General features: G+C 52.8%; 1 protein-coding gene across 1 annotated transcript; it reads left to right on the forward strand.

Annotated features, from left to right (window-relative positions):
• The first annotated feature begins 9 nt into the window (after nt 1-9).
• On the forward strand, nt 10-16,478 carry KLHL36 (kelch like family member 36). Its single transcript, XM_065925119.1, has 5 exons — nt 10-133; nt 2,555-2,633; nt 7,279-8,352; nt 9,880-10,037; nt 10,900-16,478. The coding sequence occupies exons 2-5, from the start codon at nt 2,574-2,576 to the stop codon at nt 11,453-11,455; spliced, it is 1,848 nt and encodes a 615-aa protein (XP_065781191.1). The 5' UTR covers nt 10-133; nt 2,555-2,573; the 3' UTR covers nt 11,456-16,478.
• The last annotated feature ends 354 nt before the right edge of the window (nt 16,479-16,832 follow it).

Below are 16,832 nucleotides of genomic sequence, written 5' to 3' on the forward strand. Positions count from 1 at the left end.
CTCGCACTTCCTGGCGAAGCCATGGCCGCGATCCCGGCCGGCCCGCGGGCTCCGGCGCTCCGGCCCCGCCGCCCCGCCCGCTCGGCCCCGCCGCCAGGGGTCCCTGCGCCGCGCCAGTAGCGCGCCCTCCCAGGTGGGCCTCCGCGCGCACCCCGCTCCTGCGCGGGCTGGGAGCCGCGCGCCGTCCGGGGGCCCGGGCGGGGGGCGGGCCTGCTTCGGGAGGGTCGCCGGCGCCGCGGTTCCGCCCGCGGGAGCCCTTTGTGCTCGGCGGAGCGTCGGTGAGGACTGCGGGGGCCCCGAGGCTCGGGGCTGGGGACGGGGCCGCCGCCCCCGCAGGTGGGACAGGTGCGGCCTGCGCGGCGGCGCGCGGCCCAGGTGGGCGAGTGTCCCTGCGTCCCGCCGCTGGAGCCCTCCCCGGGCGCCACCCCGCTACGCGCCCTCCCCCGCCTCGCGGCCCGCGCGAGCCCGCCCGGCGGCTGTTGTGCCGGCGGTTCCGCCTAGGGGTCCCGAGTCCAAGGAAGGGACGGCGGCGTCCGCCGAGAGCCGGGACCGGTGAGTGCGGGCAGGCGTCCAGGTACACCTCCACCTCCACGACGCGGTTTTCCCCATCCCCTCAGCGCCGCGGTCCGGCAGGTTTCTGGGTTGAAACCCGGGCTCCCTGGGGACCCTTCCGGCCGCCCGGACGTGGCCTCTGTTCCGTGTTTAGTAAAAAGACCTCTCAACGCCTCACTCGGTGTCGCCACCGTGCCTGCGGGTGGCCTGGACCCCTCACCTGCTTGCAGAAAGCACAGGAGGCAGCTGACACCCACACTCCGGGAGCAGCCGGGCCCCCCGAACCGCTTGCCCTCAGACAAAAGGGAGCCTCCGCACGAAGAAAACTCTCTCTAGAAACGTTGGCCTAGAAAACAAAGCTTTTAGCGCTGAAGGCAGACCTGAGACCTGGCTGGCTGCCTAGGGTGGTGGAGACCGTCTGCTACGGGTGACCTTGGGCGGGCCCCACGGCCACCTGAGCCTGGGCGTCAGGAGCGGCGGTGACACCTGTCTCGGAGGGTGAAGGTGAAACAAGGAAGTCAGGGGTGAAGAGTAGGATGGATGCTGGTGTCCTTCCCTTCCGTCTCTGAGTCCCCAGCATCCTAGGGGCAGTCAGAAAGGATTGGGGGGAGGGCTACAGCTGGTCTTTGTCACAAAGCTGCTAATTTGCCAAAAGAAATCTACTTATTCCTTCCTTCCCCCCAGGAAACTGGCAGGGTAGACTGCACCGGGATCGCTTCCTCCCCCTCCCCCGCATCACTGGAGCCCCCTCTTGGTTTCCCTGATTATCTTAACAGAGCGCTGACTCCTTGTCGCACTGTTATTTGTTAGCAAAAGCTGTGTATTCAGCAGGTGACACATTGACTCTTCTCAACTTGGATAGCAAGGCATAGATCCTCTGGAAACCCTCTGTCCCAGTATATGGCTTGTGCCCATGTTGCTGGCTTAATCCTTCCTCCGTGTGGGCTGTGTGCTCTTAGTGAGTTGCTTGACTTTTCTGAAACTGGAAGAAGCCTATCACAGGGTGAGTACACCAGCCCTTGCCATAGACTCCACCATGAAGTGTGTAGAGGTTAAATTGCTTGTTCAAGTTTATCTTGGATGTTCCAGGCAGGGCATACCCCCGCCCCCTCCTCCACTCTGTCTCAGAGGTTTCCTGCCTCTGGGTGTTTGTTTAATGGTCAAAGTGGAGTAGCCTAGAGGTTAAGAGCCTGCAAGCCTCTCTACCTTGGAATCCTGACTCTGCTGCTGCTTCCTGAGTGTGATGCTGAGCAAGTTCCTTCCCGTCCCTGTGTCAGCTTCCTCCTCTGTAAACTGAGGGTAATAATGGTGCTGGCCTCCTGGTGATGTTGTGGGGCTGAAATCAGTGAGACACAGAAAACAAGACAGGGCCTGTGTCCGGAACATATTTTATATTTGGTAGTCGTCACCGAACCATGTCCTGAACATCACAAAATTTTACAAGGATGAGACTCTCAAAGCCTAGGCCCCTTTCAAGGGCCCATGTCTGTCCAGTTTTGAAGCTGAACAGATTCAGGTTTGATTCCCAGGCGTTCACTACCTTTGTGACCTTGAGCTCAACATCTTCATCTGTGAAATGGGTTAAGTGACATCAGCTTGGTCAAGCCGTTGTGGAAGTTTAATGGGATAACAGGTGTCAGTCCCTTAACTTGGTCCTGGAGTCATAGTCTGGGTTCTGAAATGACAACTGTTGATATTGTGGTCTTGATCTATTGGAAAGACGTCCTTCTGATCAAACATCCAAAGGTAGGTGTTTGTAGGCGAGCTTAGAGACAAGATGAGATGGGACTTTAGGTGAGAAGGGAACGCTTACTATGTGTTGTCTGATTTTAACACCCGCATGTTTTCAGCGCTCAGCGTGACAGAGTACTTGGAAGTACAATGTTCTCTCTCTCTTCCCTCCCTTCGCTCTTGCTGTCACTGACACCTGCCAGCAGAGCCTACGATTTGTGAATGACCTCAAGTTATTACTACATGCTCAGAAACCCCATTCTTGTCGTAGGGCTGCGATCTCGTTTGTGATGGAGGGAAGCCGGCAGACGCGAGTATCTCGGCCGTACAAGATCAGCGAGTCCTCAAAGGTCTGTGAACGGGTCACTGTGCCGATTGCCCAAGAGCATGAGGTTTTTCTAACAAGCTCATTCTCATTGTACAGGCTGCTTTTCTATTCTTGGCATTGGTGTTAATCTCCTTAACGATGACTAGAGGCGGCACAGGCAAGAAGTGGAAAAATCATAAAATCAGAGCAGGGGTTGAAGGGAGTGGTGGATGTTAGAAACACAACTGGACTCCTTTATCCTGCACCTCGACCCTGAGAGGTGTACAGGACAGGGTGGATGCCATGGGATTCCTGTTTCCACCTGAGGCTCCAAAGATGTCTGTCAAGAAGCCAGCCCCCAGCCTTATGGTGGGGCAGCACTTGGCATACCTGATGTCAAAGGCCAGAGCCTTTCCTGGTCGTGACTTTCTAGGACCCTAGGGGTGAGTGAGGGTGGGTCTCCAGGGCGCTGCTCCCTACCTGTCACACTGACTGCATCAAACTCATCCTGGGAAGAGAGAGGCGGCAGGCGTCTCATTGGCAGTACATATACCCAGCCCCACCCCAGACCTGCTAAATTAAAATCTGGGAGCAGGACCTGGTAATCTGTAAGCTTTAGCAGACTCCTCAGGTGACTTGAAACGGCCCTTGTCCCCACAGCCACTGTAGATAAGGTTCAGGGGACTAATTTGTGGGACAGTCCCCATTTACACCTGCTTCTTTATAAATATCAGTAGCATCCTTTTCTTTAAAAGTCTCCTTTTTTGGAGATTAAATGTCATGGTTGAACTAGATCATGCATTCTCCATGGGGCTGACGTTGCTCACAAGGAGCTGCAGTGTGTTCTTGGGGGTGTGGAAAGAATTTTACTCTTTCAAAGTACATATAATACGTGCCAAGATATATAGACTATATATGTATTTAAATGACACAGTGAGCTATTAGGAAAAAAATATCTTAAAAGCAGACAAATGAAGAAAGATAAAGAAATAGCATTTTAGATAAAGGGAACTGCAAGCAACTCATAGATGAGAAAAAGAGGGAGTGAGGTTCAACAACAGATGTGTGAAAAAGAAGAATGGGGTATAATTTTCAGGGGAGGCTGGTCCCCCTGAGAACTCTGTTTCCATTTGAGCTGACTGAGAAGGCTCTTGCCAAGCCCGGCTTTATCTGCTGTGAAAACCCAGAAAGGTCTCACTGCTGCCTCAAAGGGGCTTTGTTTTGGAACTTGGCTGCCGAGACAGCGTAGCTTTCTAAGTTCGATGGCGCCAGAAACCTTTGTCCCTTCAAGCCAGATTCTGAACTGGTTTCTCTTTGAATTGAAGCTTTCAGGAACAGGCTTCTCTATCCCTTGGTTCGTTGTATTTATGTTCCTAACATTTTATACTTACCAAGTGCCCAAATCATAACGTGCCCTTGAGTTTCTAGACATTCATCACACCCATGTGGCCCGAACCTGGATAAGTTAAAAAGAACATTACCAGACCCCTCCGGGTCCCTGCAGTCAGGAGAACCACTCTCCCAGCTTTCAGCTGCGCGGTTTCACCTGCCCTTGAACTTGTATGAATGGAGTCAGGGGCGGATCCTCTGTGTGCCTGCTCCTTGCTCTCGTTACCCTGCTTCTGAGGGTTACCCTGGTTACTGCGTGTGGTGGTACACCTTGCCTGTCTCAGGTCAGTGGAGTCTTCCATTCTGTGGTTGCCCCTGCTCATTTATCTCCTCTAAAATGTGTCCATCCAATTTGATGGTGAATTCTTTATCTTTTAATGTTTATTTATTTATTTTGGTTGTACCATGTGGCTTGTGGGACTTTAGTCCCCCGACCAGAGATTGAACCCATACACCATGCAGTGGAAGCGAGGAGTCCTAACCACTGGACCACCAGGGAAGTCCCTGAATTCTTTTTTAGTATAAGGTACCCCGTCCTCAGGTTCCTTAGTGGCTCAGTGGTAGAGGGTCCACCTGCCAATTCAGGAGACACAGGTTTGATCCCTGGGTTGGGAAGATCCTAGAGGAGGAAATGGCAACCCACTCCAGTATTCTTGCCTTGAAAAATCCCATGGACAGAGGAGCCTGGTGGGCTGCATCCTATGGGGTTGCAGAGTCGGACACAACCTTACAACTAAACAGCAACGACAACCCCATACCTCCTCCTTTCTGCCCAGCGTTAGACCCTGAGTACCTGTGTTTCTTCACCTTGCCTAGCCCTTGATGATGGTGCTAAAATAAGAAATGAAGGAATGAACAGGGTTAATGTCATGGGAGAAAGTCAAAGGTCAGAGTTTCTAAATTATGTGAAGTGCTGCAACTCTTTTACTGATGACCCTTTAAAGTCGGGAAGTTACGTTTGTCTGTTTTTAGTTCTTGGCTCTACTGCTACACTAAACAGCTGGAAACAGGCTGTGATGGAGACCCAGGTGAAGAACTAGACAAGCCCACTTAGCCTGGAGGCCTAGCTGTAGAAGCAGTGAAGCCGTCTCTGCCCTGGCTGTCTGCAGCAGATGGCCCCGTGGCAGCTGTCCTCCAGGGCTCTCCCTATCCTTGCCCCTCCCCAGGGCTGTTTCCTTTTCACTCCACAGCTAGGGGTGTGTGTACCCCTATTTAACTGTGATAGTGCCGGTGCCCCCACCAGCATGGAAGCAACCAGGAGACCAGGGTGGGCTCAGAGCCCACCTGAGGCCCCTCACTTGCTTCTCAAGGACACTAGACTTCACTGTCACTCGATAGCCCGCTCCTGTGGTGCCTTTTTATTTCCTTACTTCAGTCTGCACCCAAGAGGGGCCCCAAGCCAGCTTGTGCTGGAGCCCAGACCTTTCCTGCTCAATTGTAAGCCAAAACCAGGCCAGCCCAGCTCTCTGTGGATAACCAGAATAGACAGAAATATCCATGTGTGGACCTCCAAGAAGCCACCCTGTAATGTCAGGCTGGAGAGCTCTGTAGACTTGGAACAGAAGGGAGCTGTAAGGATCGGCTGCATGGTGTCCTCAGAATGTGAGGATGTTGCCTGAGACTCGTATGGATGGAGCCATGGGTGTTGGAACTGGCTGGACGGGAAGGACCACAGGGAGATAAAGTGGCCCATTACTAGTGCATCAGAGGTGGTAGAGAGCAGATTTGGAAGGGAAGGAAAAGCCAAGCCCCTCCCATAGAACACATGTTGAGAAGTAATCTCTAGGGACCTGTGTGCAAGTCAGCCAGCTGCTTGCACCTGCCCAGCCTCACCCCCCGTCTTCCTTTCTGTCATCCCACACCTCCACCCTCACCAGACTTAATGCCCAGCCCTCCCAGCCCTTTTCCCCAATCACCCTTGAATCGCCCTGCTGATGTTTCTGAATGGTCTGTTTTACCATATGTTGAGTCATCTTGTTTTTATAGGGAGTAAATAGAGCAGTATGAAATATCCTGATTATTCCATCCAGGATTTAGAAACTGTTGTCTAAAGTCTGAGTTTTCTTTGTATCTTTAAAAGCCCAGGGCAGGCATACAACAGTCAGTCAATGTCCACCAACCTGAATGTATTGAATTAACTCCTATTAATTATTCGTGTCAATTGATTTGTTACTTCCTGTGTAGTGTGGTGATGAAAGGTTTGGGCTCTGGAATCAGATCCAGGTTGAAATCCCAGCCCTGCCTGTCAGTCACTGTGGGATTTGGGACAGATTTCATGGTCTCTCTGAGCCTGACTTTTCCTCATCTGGAAATACAATTGACGCTCCCTTGGAGGGTTCCCATGATGCTGGGACAAGAGCATGCAGTCACATGCACAGGGGGGTGTGTAGCAGTGTTCCTGCAGTTTACATACGTTTCTTTTAACCCGGGCCATGACTGCTGAAGCCGTGTTTCTGAAAGTAAGATTCCCCAGGCACGTTAGTCTCTGGGCCCCACGATCTTGCTGGATGGTCTCTGTAGCCTAAGTGTCGGCACTGCGCCTCCGTGGGGACTGAGGGGCCCAGCAGGTGACTCTGCTGCCGCTCCCCTGGGGCCAGCTCTGTGCCAGGTTCTGTCTCAGGACCCCCGCAAACCTGGGTGATAAACACCCTCAGCCTCACTTGTGAGACCAGGAACAGAGGCCCAGAGCCTGCTTGAGACTCAGAGGCTGCAGAGCTGGGGCTCCACCAACTCCCATCCCACCGGAGAGGCTCCGCCCCACATACCTTCACCCTCCCCATGGGACAGCATTTGCAAACCTCTGCCATGACACACACTTGCTGAGAAGGAAAGAGAGATGGGAAAGGAGGGAACGAAGAACACTTTGGGGAATTCTGTTTATAAAGGAGGAGGATGGGGGAAAATGAAAGGAAAAAAGAAAGATTGAGTAAATTTAATTTGTAAAGAAATGGAACTGAAAGTTGCTCAGTCATGTCTGACTCTTTGCTGACCCCATGGACTGTAGCCCACTAGGCTCCTCTGCCCATGGAATTCTCCAGGCAAGAGTACTGGAGTGGGTTGCCATGCCCTCCTCCAGGGATCCTCCTAACCCAGGGATCAAGTCCGGGTCTCCCGCGTTGCAGGCAGATTCATTACCATCTCAGCCACCAGGGAAGCCCAATACAAATACAGACAAGCACAGTGAAACACCCTTGCTTTCTGCGAGGCACTCTGGCACTGTGTCTCCCGTTCTCTCTCCTCCTGCTGTGTGTTCAGTGCTGATCGGGCTCCCCTCCTGACGGGCGCTCTCACTGCTGCAGGTGTACCACTGGGCCGAGCACTCCGGCACGGTGCTGCAGCGGCTGAACGAGCAGCGCCTGCGTGGCCTTTTCTGCGACGTGGTCCTGGTGGCCGACGAGCAGCGCCTGCCGGCCCACCGCAACCTGCTGGCCGTGTGCAGCGACTACTTCAACTCCATGTTCACCCTGGGCATGCGCGAGGCCTTCCAGAAGGAGGTGGAACTGATCGGCGCCTCTTACATCGGGCTCAAGGCTGTGGTGGACTTCCTGTACGGCGGGGAGCTGGTGCTGGATGGCGGCAACATCGACTACGTGCTGGAGACGGCCCACCTGCTGCAGATCTGGACTGCAGTGGATTTCTGCTGCGAGTACCTGGAGCAGGAGGTGAGCGAGGACAACTACCTGTACCTGCAGGAGCTGGCCTCCATCTACAGCCTCAAGCGGCTGGACGCCTTCATCGACGGCTTCATCCTCAGCCGCTTCGGCACGCTGTCCTTCACGCCCGACTTCCTGCAGAACATCTCCATGCAGAAGCTGTGCGCCTACCTGGGCAGCAGTGAGGTGCAGCGGGAGTGTGAGCATGACCTGCTGCAGGCCGCCCTGCAGTGGCTGACTCAGCAGCCCGAGCGTGAGGCCCACGCCTACCAGGTGCTGGAGAACATCCACTTCCCACTCATCCCCAAGAACGACCTGCTGCACCGCGTCAAGCCCGCCGTGTGCTCGCTGCTGCCGCGCGAGGCCAACTGCGAGGGCTTCATCGAGGAGGCCGTGCGCTACCACAACAACCTGGCGGCCCAGCCCGTCATGCAGACCAAGCGCACGGCCCTCCGCACCACCCAGGAGTGCCTGCTCTTCGTGGGCGGCGAGGTCTCCGAGCGGTGTCTGGAGCTCAGCGACGACACCTGCTACCTGGATGCCCAGAGCGAGCAGTGGGTCAAGGAGACGCCCCTGCCGGCCCGGCGGAGCCACCACTGCGTTGCCGTGCTGGGGGGGTTCATCTTCATCGCAGGTGGCAGCTTCTCACGGGACAACGGAGGGGATGCGGCCTCCAATCTCCTTTATAGGTATGACCCCCGCTGTAAACAGTGGATCAAGGTGAGATTAAAGCCAGATTATTTCTTTACTCTTGAGGACTTTCCATCTCCTTAACCTTAGTCTTGACTGCCCCCCCCACCCCCTTCTCTTGGGCCTGGATGGCCATCCTGCTTCTGAACTAGGTGTGATAAAGTGACGAGCCCCATCATGGCCCCCTAATGGGGGCGGTGAGGGCTGACTGGCCACCTTCTGTAGGGATGGGCCACGTCCAGAGCACCACTGCCCCATAGAACTCTCTCTACCGGCAGAACCGTTCTATGTCTGTGCCATCCAATGGTAGCCACCAGCCACCTGTGGCAGTTGAGGGATTGAAGTGTGGCCCGTGGGACTGAAGAACTGAGTTTTCAGTTTTATTTCATTTTCATTCATTTAAACTTGAGTGTGAATGGCCACGTGAGGCTAGCAGCTACCATCCTGGATGGCACTGGTCTGGGGACTTGACCCATAGTTCTGACAGCCTCCCCAGGTCTCGGAGTCTCTGCCAAGCTCCTCTTTGGGACGGGTTTGGAGGTGCTTCAGGGAGGCTGCAAAGGCTTATGCCTCGTAGGAGCCATGGCCCCTTGGCAGGTGTGGTGGCTAATTCTGGGAAGGGCCTGGGTCTTGGTATCAGACCCAGGTTCATGGCCCAGCTTGGCTAAATTGTAGCTGAGAGTTTCAGGCCGGTTCCATGCCCACTCCAAATCTCAGCTTCTCCCTCTGGAAACAGGTGGGGGGGACATTGACCTTCCAGGGTCACGGTTGTAGCTCACATTTTGGGGAGTTGGGGTTGTGCTCCTTTGCTCCCCAGAACCACAGCGCCACCCGCGAGAGTCTGTCTCAGTCTTTATACTCACATCTCAGTCTGCTGACCTAAACGCGGAGCTTTCCTGAGCTCAAGGCTCAGAAGGGACTCAGATGACTTTTTGATTTTATTCTCAAAAATCTAAAACCAACCGCTTTGTAAGTCTTGTCACAAGAAGGAAGCTCCCAGCCTTGAAGGCTGGCCTCCAGACCTTCATAGCGGTGACAGTCTAACCGTACAGTCGCCTGTGGGACTGTCTTCATTCGAATGTCCTGCTTGTCTTTAATATCTTTAATTCGAATGTCCTGAATGTCTTTAAAAAAGAAAACAGAAGCTTGGATCTCCTGTTGGTAATCTCCTGCTGAGTGCCACTTTCTGCCCGTCAACACGGATGGCAATCAGTACTAATTTTTAAAATATCTGATTGTGGGGGGCGAGGGGAGAGGTGAACTTACATTTCAGGAAAGCAGTCCATCAGCCGCTGGGACCTGTGTGTCCTGCAGAATCCTAGTCCACGTGTGGCCAGACAGGTTTGGGGAAGTGAATTCTCCATGCCCCTCATGGGGATTCATGAGGTCTTGAGGGTCCCACCTTTCTTCTTCCAGTTTGGCTCCCTTCCCCAGACTCACATGGCCGCTGCCTCCCCTGGGCTGTGTCTTCCATGGAGCATATTGGGGACACAGTGCTGGATGTTGATGCTGACCCGAGTTTGGGAATGGGGAAGTACAGGTGTGTCGCCTCCGCAGGTGGCCTCCATGAACCAGCGCCGCGTGGATTTCTACCTGGCCTCCATCGAGGACATGCTGGTGGCCGTCGGCGGCCGAAACGAAAACGGCGCACTCTCCTCGGTGGAGACCTACAGCCCCAAGACCGACTCCTGGTCCTACGTGGCCGGCCTGCCAAGGTGATTGGGGCTTGGGGTCAGACCTACAGGCGCTGAGGCTCTGGGATGGCAGTTGAGCCCACCTGCCTCTCTGGGTATCTTGGCCTCCAATTCCAGGCGGAGTCTCCTGGCTTGTAAATACCAGCATGAGGAGCAGAGGGCGTAGTGGTGATGTGTCAGGGCGCCTGTTCTGGGCCTCCTGAGTGCTCCATTTCCAAGTCTCTTCACTGCCTGAGTTTCAGGGAGTGGGTTCTGGGTTCAGGGAGTGAGAGATTTACTGAAAGCCTCTCAACTTTGGGCAGGAGGCGTTCAGAGGGTAGGGGTTGTCTGTGCTCCATCTGACTCGAGCAGGTGTCCCCAGCCCGTGCTGTCTCTGCTTCCTCATCCGTGATGAGGACGTGATGACTGTTCCACCCTGTCCAGCTGTCCGTTCACTGCGTTCGTTATCATCACGAGTTTCGCAGAAGGGCCTGTCATTTATCTGACTAGCTCCTTGCAATCAAACCTGCAAGTGCAGCCTCTGAAGCAGGCTTGCTGTGGAACACGTCTGAGTGTCTAGGGGTCTTCGTCCCTGGGAGTTAGAAGAGGGTATGGGGTAAGCGTTTGGGTGTGGCTCCCAGCTCCTCCACTGAGCCGCCAGGGAAGCCCTACCTGGACACCTGTGAATAGAATGATGACCATGTGCCAGCCTGGGCCTCATGCTTCACGTGCTGAGTTGAGTCCCTCGATCCCCAGAATAGCTAGCAGGGTGGATTGTAACGCACCTAGTTTATCACCCAAACGCAGACGACCACGGGTGGGGAAGCTGACCGTGGAAATCTTGACCTTGTCCTAGGCGAGCCCTTAGCTTCCTCTCTCCCTCTGTCCATTCACCCACCCGCAGGTTCACCTACGGCCATGCAGGCACCATCTACAAGGACTTTGTGTACATCTCGGGGGGCCACGACTACCAGATCGGCCCCTACCGCAAGAACCTGCTGTGCTACGACCACCGCACGGACGTGTGGGAGGAGCGGCGGCCCATGAGCACGGCGCGCGGCTGGCACAGCATGTGCAGCCTGGGGGACAGCATCTACTCCATCGGCGGCAGCGACGACAGCCTGGAGTCCATGGAGCGCTTCGACGTGCTGGGCGTGGAGGCCTACAGCCCGCAGTGCAACCAGTGGACGCGCGTGGCGCCCCTGCTGCACGCCAACAGCGAGTCGGGCGTGGCCGTGTGGGAGGGCCGCATCTACATCCTGGGGGGCTACAGCTGGGAGAACACGGCCTTCTCCAAGACCGTGCAGGTCTACGACCGCGACAAGGACAAGTGGAGCGAGGGCACCGAGCTGCCCAAGGCCATCGCCGGCGTGTCGGCCTGCGTGTGCGCCCTGAAGCCACGGCTGGAGGACAAGAAGAGGAAGGGCAAAGGCAAGAGGCCCCAGGACCGCGGCCAGTGACCCCCGGCCTGCCAGCAGACCCGCAGCCACCCGGGAGAACCCGGCACCATTATGTACGACTTAGCAGCTTTTTTTTTTACTTTTATGATTCTTGGTATTTCTATGGTATCACAGTAACCGATTAAATATTCTAATATGACTTGACATATCATCTTGCTTGAGTAATTAACCTGGGGCCCAGGCAGGAGTGGTCCCTGCATCTGTGCGGGGCTGCTTCCCAAGTCACCAACCCCTGTGGGTGTCCCCCCACCCCCACCCCCCGACCATCCTGCTGAGAGCAGCCAGGGCAAGAGTGACCCAGAAGTTTCTGTAGTGGAATGAAGGGCTTCGGTGCGACAGTGCAGTCCCTGTAGTCCACGCCTCCCCAAACCTGTCTGAGCTTTTCAAAATCCAGGTTCCTGGGCCCCACCTCAGAATTATCGATTCTGAAACCACCAGGAGTGATGGTAGGGGTGGGGGGCCGAGAGGGGCCTGAAAACTACTGCCCCTGGAATACCTGAGCATCAGCCATGCTTGGGAATCACTGGCCAGGTGGTTTTTTACAAGCAGGGCAGAGAGACTCCTGGAGAGTGACCAAGGGTCACCAGCAACCCAGGCAGTCAGGTAAGGCGTGGGACTTCTCACCAGGGATGTCTCCCCACTGGCCTTTCTTCCTCAGGTAACCGTTTCTCCCGGTTGGTCATCTTCCCGAATTCTAGAAGGGAACAGGTAATCAAGGGAGAAAGGAAAACAGGCACAAGGCTCTTGATAAGCGTTATTCTGTAATTTGTGCTTTGGTCTTTTTACTGTCTCTTCTGGAACCCACTGTTTCTTAGATTACTGATGTACTGAGCCTCACGAATCTCCATTTATCACTCAGGAAAGAAGGGGGCAGGTGGAACGTGCCATTGTGTTCTATGACCCCCACTCTGAGACGCCACAGGAGGCTCCCACATGAAGGAGGGCCCGGGGACCCCTGACCAGAGGAGGCTGTCGGAGCATCTCCCCAACTCCAGCGCCAGATCCTATCCCTCCCGGCCATCGCCAGGTAGTCCTGTGCTAGGGGCACATTCTTCAACAAGTCTCGAGCTGCTTCCCACTTCATTAAGGACGGGTGAGATCCTGGCCAGGCCTCCGCCCAGGGGTCGAGGTCTCCCAGTCTGTATGAGCTGTGATGGTGGATTCTGCACCTCCTCCTGAGATGCGCGACCACCCCTGCTGGTCCCGCAGTTACCAGAATTGACAGCAGTAGTGTGTGCCCTTTAAGGAGTGTTCGAGACTCCTGCCCAAGCCACCTGTCACACCAGGACAATGGGTGTGGAGCAGGTTTTAATCAGCAGCCTAGGGAGACATTAGTGATCCGTGCTGTGGCAGAGATCTTACTGCAGAGACGAGAACGCCTCGTGATTTATCGTTAACGTTGGCATTAGAATAAGCTCAGTGAACTTCTTTCTTTTCCTTTTTCCTTTATGGCACTTCCTTCCCCTTCTCTTGAAGGTTCACTGTGGTTTTGGTTGGCCTGTTTCCATAGTGACCAGGAGAGTTGAGAGCCAGCTAAGAGTTGAAAACTTGGTAGCCAAATGACCGCCGCCTCTCACGAGATGGGTGACTTGTATGCATGTTTAACCGGTGGAAGTCGCTAAAGGCTTACAAACCCTTGAGAGGTTCTGCAAGGCATACAAATAAACCAAAAAACTGTCCACCTTCTTGGAGCCCCTTGATACAACATTTCAGTGTATTGAAGGCTCTGAGAAGTCCTGTGTCACCTGTTAACCCTCCATCAACCCTGCACCTCCAAACTGCATTGAAGCGGAAATTCTTTCGTCTCAAACTTAATCCAGCCTTCCACAGAATCCGTGTTATAGCACTACTGCCAACTTTGGAAGAACTTACCCTCCTCCTGTTCCAAGGCAGGTGTCATTATTCCCTGAAAGGCACAGAACCTATGGTCTGTTCCCAGCTCAGCCCAGGTCATGAGCAAAGAGGTGTTCATTCAACCAGAATCCAGGGGCAGATTGGGCTGAGCACATGGAAAGACCATGCTTGCTTTGAGGAGCAGGAAGGCTTTGACCTCGGGAGGAGGACAGCTGTAGATTTCTAGCCTAAGCTAGCTGTTGTGCTTTTGGCAATAAGGGTGTGCTGCTGACCTCTATTCCCGTTTTCTCGTGCCTTGATGTCTCTCTTGCCACTGTGAAGGATGTTTGTGATCTACGCACCTTAGAATCTGGTATGATTGAGGCGTGAGTGGGCTTTTAAAGGTAGGGTCGATGAGAAAAATTTCTTCTTGTAGACCCACTTCAAATAGTTGGCGGTGGCTTCACTGTGCTAAGAAAGGTTTTTCCAAGCTCTTTGGGGTCCATGGAGAGGAACTTTGTGACCCGGGGGCAGTGCCTGCCTGGGTGGGGCAGTGGTGGGAGAGCGCAGTGGTGGAACGGTGGCAGATTTCTGCTATCTGCGCTTTTAAGGTGGAAATCAGTGTGCTGTGCAATCCAACTAAGACTGGAGGAAAAGTCTAACCCAGGTGGGCAGAGCTTTGGGGCACACTTAGCAGGCGGCCCTTCAAACTGCAGAACCACAATAATATGATTTCCAGCCACAGTGACAAAGGCTTGGGGTCTCCTGGCTGCCATGTTGAGACAGAAATGGTAACTTTCCCCATCATGTTGTCAAGCTCAGCGCTCCCAGCTATTTGCCTTGAACTTTGACAACACCTTGACTGTCTTATTTTGATCTTTCAGAATGATGGGGTTTATTCAAGTTCTGTTTTTGTTTTTGTTTTTTTCTTTTAAAGAACTAGAGTTTTAACTTCATATGAGTGGTACATTTTGAGTTTGATCCTCACCTGAGTTGGAACCCTGTTTGCTTAAGATGTTAATGTAATGACAGAAAGAAAGCTGAAGAATCCTTGTTACTTACAGTGGTCTGTCTGCTGTTTAAAGTATACAGAGGTTATCTTAGCACCTTGCTTGTGTGTATGGCTCAATCTGTATTCCTAACATCCTGCTGCTTTTAGAAATCTAGACTGTTAGGTGGTAGGTCTAGGTCCTTCTAGGTCTTAATCTGAGCAGAAAACCTCATGTGTGTATTTTTATTCTGAATGCCCTTCCCTTTGCCCCTTAATCATAAGTTGGCCACATGGTGACTTAGTGGGAACTGCAGAAGTCAGCCCTAAAGGGTGTTCAGTGCTAGATGGCAGCCCAGATGCCCAAGGGAAGTGGCGTCCCTCGCAGGCCTGGGTCCCACTCTTGAGTTCAGGTGAGTTAAGGGCCTGGCCCCTAAGCCAGTAGGGACCTCTGGGCAACAGGCAGCCATGGAGGAAGTGAAAGGACTCCACTCCCACCCCTTGTAGACCTAGTAGCCTCCTCCTCCTCTTACCCTTTCCTCCATAGCATGCGCCTTGGCCAGCATCTCACTGAGCTTGTGGCTCTCAGATCTTCTGGTTAGAATCTGAGACCCCTGTTCCTAAACCTGGAGGGGCAGTTCCAGCCATGTGGCATGGACATCCTTGCTGTCTCCATGGATTCTGAGCACCTTCAGAGGGGAAGAGGCCATGTCCCTGACCTCCAGGATAAACCTCTGAAATGTAGGGCCGCTCTCCAGGGGCTTGGAGAGCCCGCCCCCTGTGTCCACCAAGCCTGGCAGTTTTTAAAGTTTTTGAAATGTTTTGATACTTTTTTATACCATTTGCTGATAACCATTTTGTAGTTGCCTGCCGGGGTTTTCATTTTCCATCTCCCCACCAGCACCCCTCCCGAGGTCAGCGCCAGGGTCTTGTCATAGCCGCCTCCCATGGACATGACTCTCTGCCATGGCTGCGATCTCATCCATGCTTTTGAGTTGTATGAGGTCACACATAGCCCAGGAATGTGACTGTCTTGGGCCCCAGCTGAGCAAAAGGGCAGTGTGTGTGATGAGGATGCGCTAACACCCTGAGGCGTTGAACATTCCTTCCAAAGCTCCTACCTCAGCAGAGTGTGCAGAGTTGAAAAGATCCCTGAGGGCCTATCCATCTGTCACCTTTCCAATATGGGTCATTTTTCAACCCAGGGCCTGGCTGCGTCTTGAGTCACTCTTGTCCGTCCACCCTTTCTTTTATAAAGACACATTAACATGAAATCCAACAAAAGCTGTAACCTAAACCATCCTGCACTTTACAGAGTTTTGGAGATCGCTCTTTTTTTTTTTTTTTTTTTTTTTCATTTTTACACGGGTAGAATTTGTGGCTTTGCAGGGTGTTCAGTTCAGTGGTCTCAAGAAATTGTAGTTTGGTTGCCTTAGAAGAATTAATGAATGTACAAATTTGGGGGAGTGGGGCCGGAGGAGAAAAACCTTCCTGTGTCAGTTTTCTTTGAGAAAAGGAACTCTACTTTTCCAAGTCACTCGAGCCGTCTTTATAGGTTTGCTTGTGATGGAAGGAAAAAGTCCTTTGGGTCAACTCAAATCCATCATTACTACCAGCTCCCTTGCAGAATTAGGTCTTTGATGATTAAGTATTGATAATTCATTGGGTATGTTCTGGCTGTTAATGTTACTGAAGCCTGTTATCATGTGTGTGCTATTTTTTTGATCTGTTGCTTTTGTATTGTAACTGTATGACACCCAAAGCTTTTCTGTTTCTTATCTCTTCTTAGTTAATTTCCTGCATGTTGAATTTTTTTCCCCTTCTGTTTATAACTCTATGAAGTATTCAATTCTCGAAACACATTAAAAATGACTTGCCTGCTAGGGTATGGCTTATTTTATAATTAAAACCCTAGTCTTGTGTGGTTATTATAGTAATCTTCAGTTCTATTTTCTCTGCCCAAATGAAAAAGAACCCCTTTCTTTGCATGTTGAGGCCAAATATAATTTGGAAATTAACCAGACTGCCTTTCGGTGTCATGGGAGGCAGGGGCATTCCCAGTCAGCTTTCACTATGCTCCTAATTACTGTATTTTACCAGAAGTTTTGTTCAGTTCCTTAATGACAGCCCGAAGTCCTGTGACCTGAAATTAAACTATTTGCCTAAATTTGTGTCAGTTGGGATAATCTGATGAGAAAAGAAAAACAAGCAATGGGTTATCTTTATCAGAAAGATAGTAGCATTTCCTTAAGAACAGAGTCCCTTTACTGCCCTTAGGGCCCAAGAAGAGGCAGATAGATAGCTCTGATGCCCTGCAGGGGTTTCAAGGCCACCACCAGCAAGCAGACAAGCCCAGACACTGTGGTTAGGCGTTGCTCCCCTGAGCCTTTGGTAATTCAGCTTTGGGAGAATGGTGGGAAGAACCTGCCTGCCAGTTTCCACCTGTAAACTGGATTCAGATTTGCCTCTGAGCCACTGAGCTGCCCCAGATGGGATACCAACTAACAGATGGTAAATTCTCTTGGATTCTTTTACTTCCAGAAGAATCTTAGGTTA

Source organism: Muntiacus reevesi, chromosome 2, assembly GCF_963930625.1.
Source record: "Muntiacus reevesi chromosome 2, mMunRee1.1, whole genome shotgun sequence".
Classification (NCBI taxonomy): Eukaryota; Metazoa; Chordata; class Mammalia; order Artiodactyla; family Cervidae; genus Muntiacus; species Muntiacus reevesi.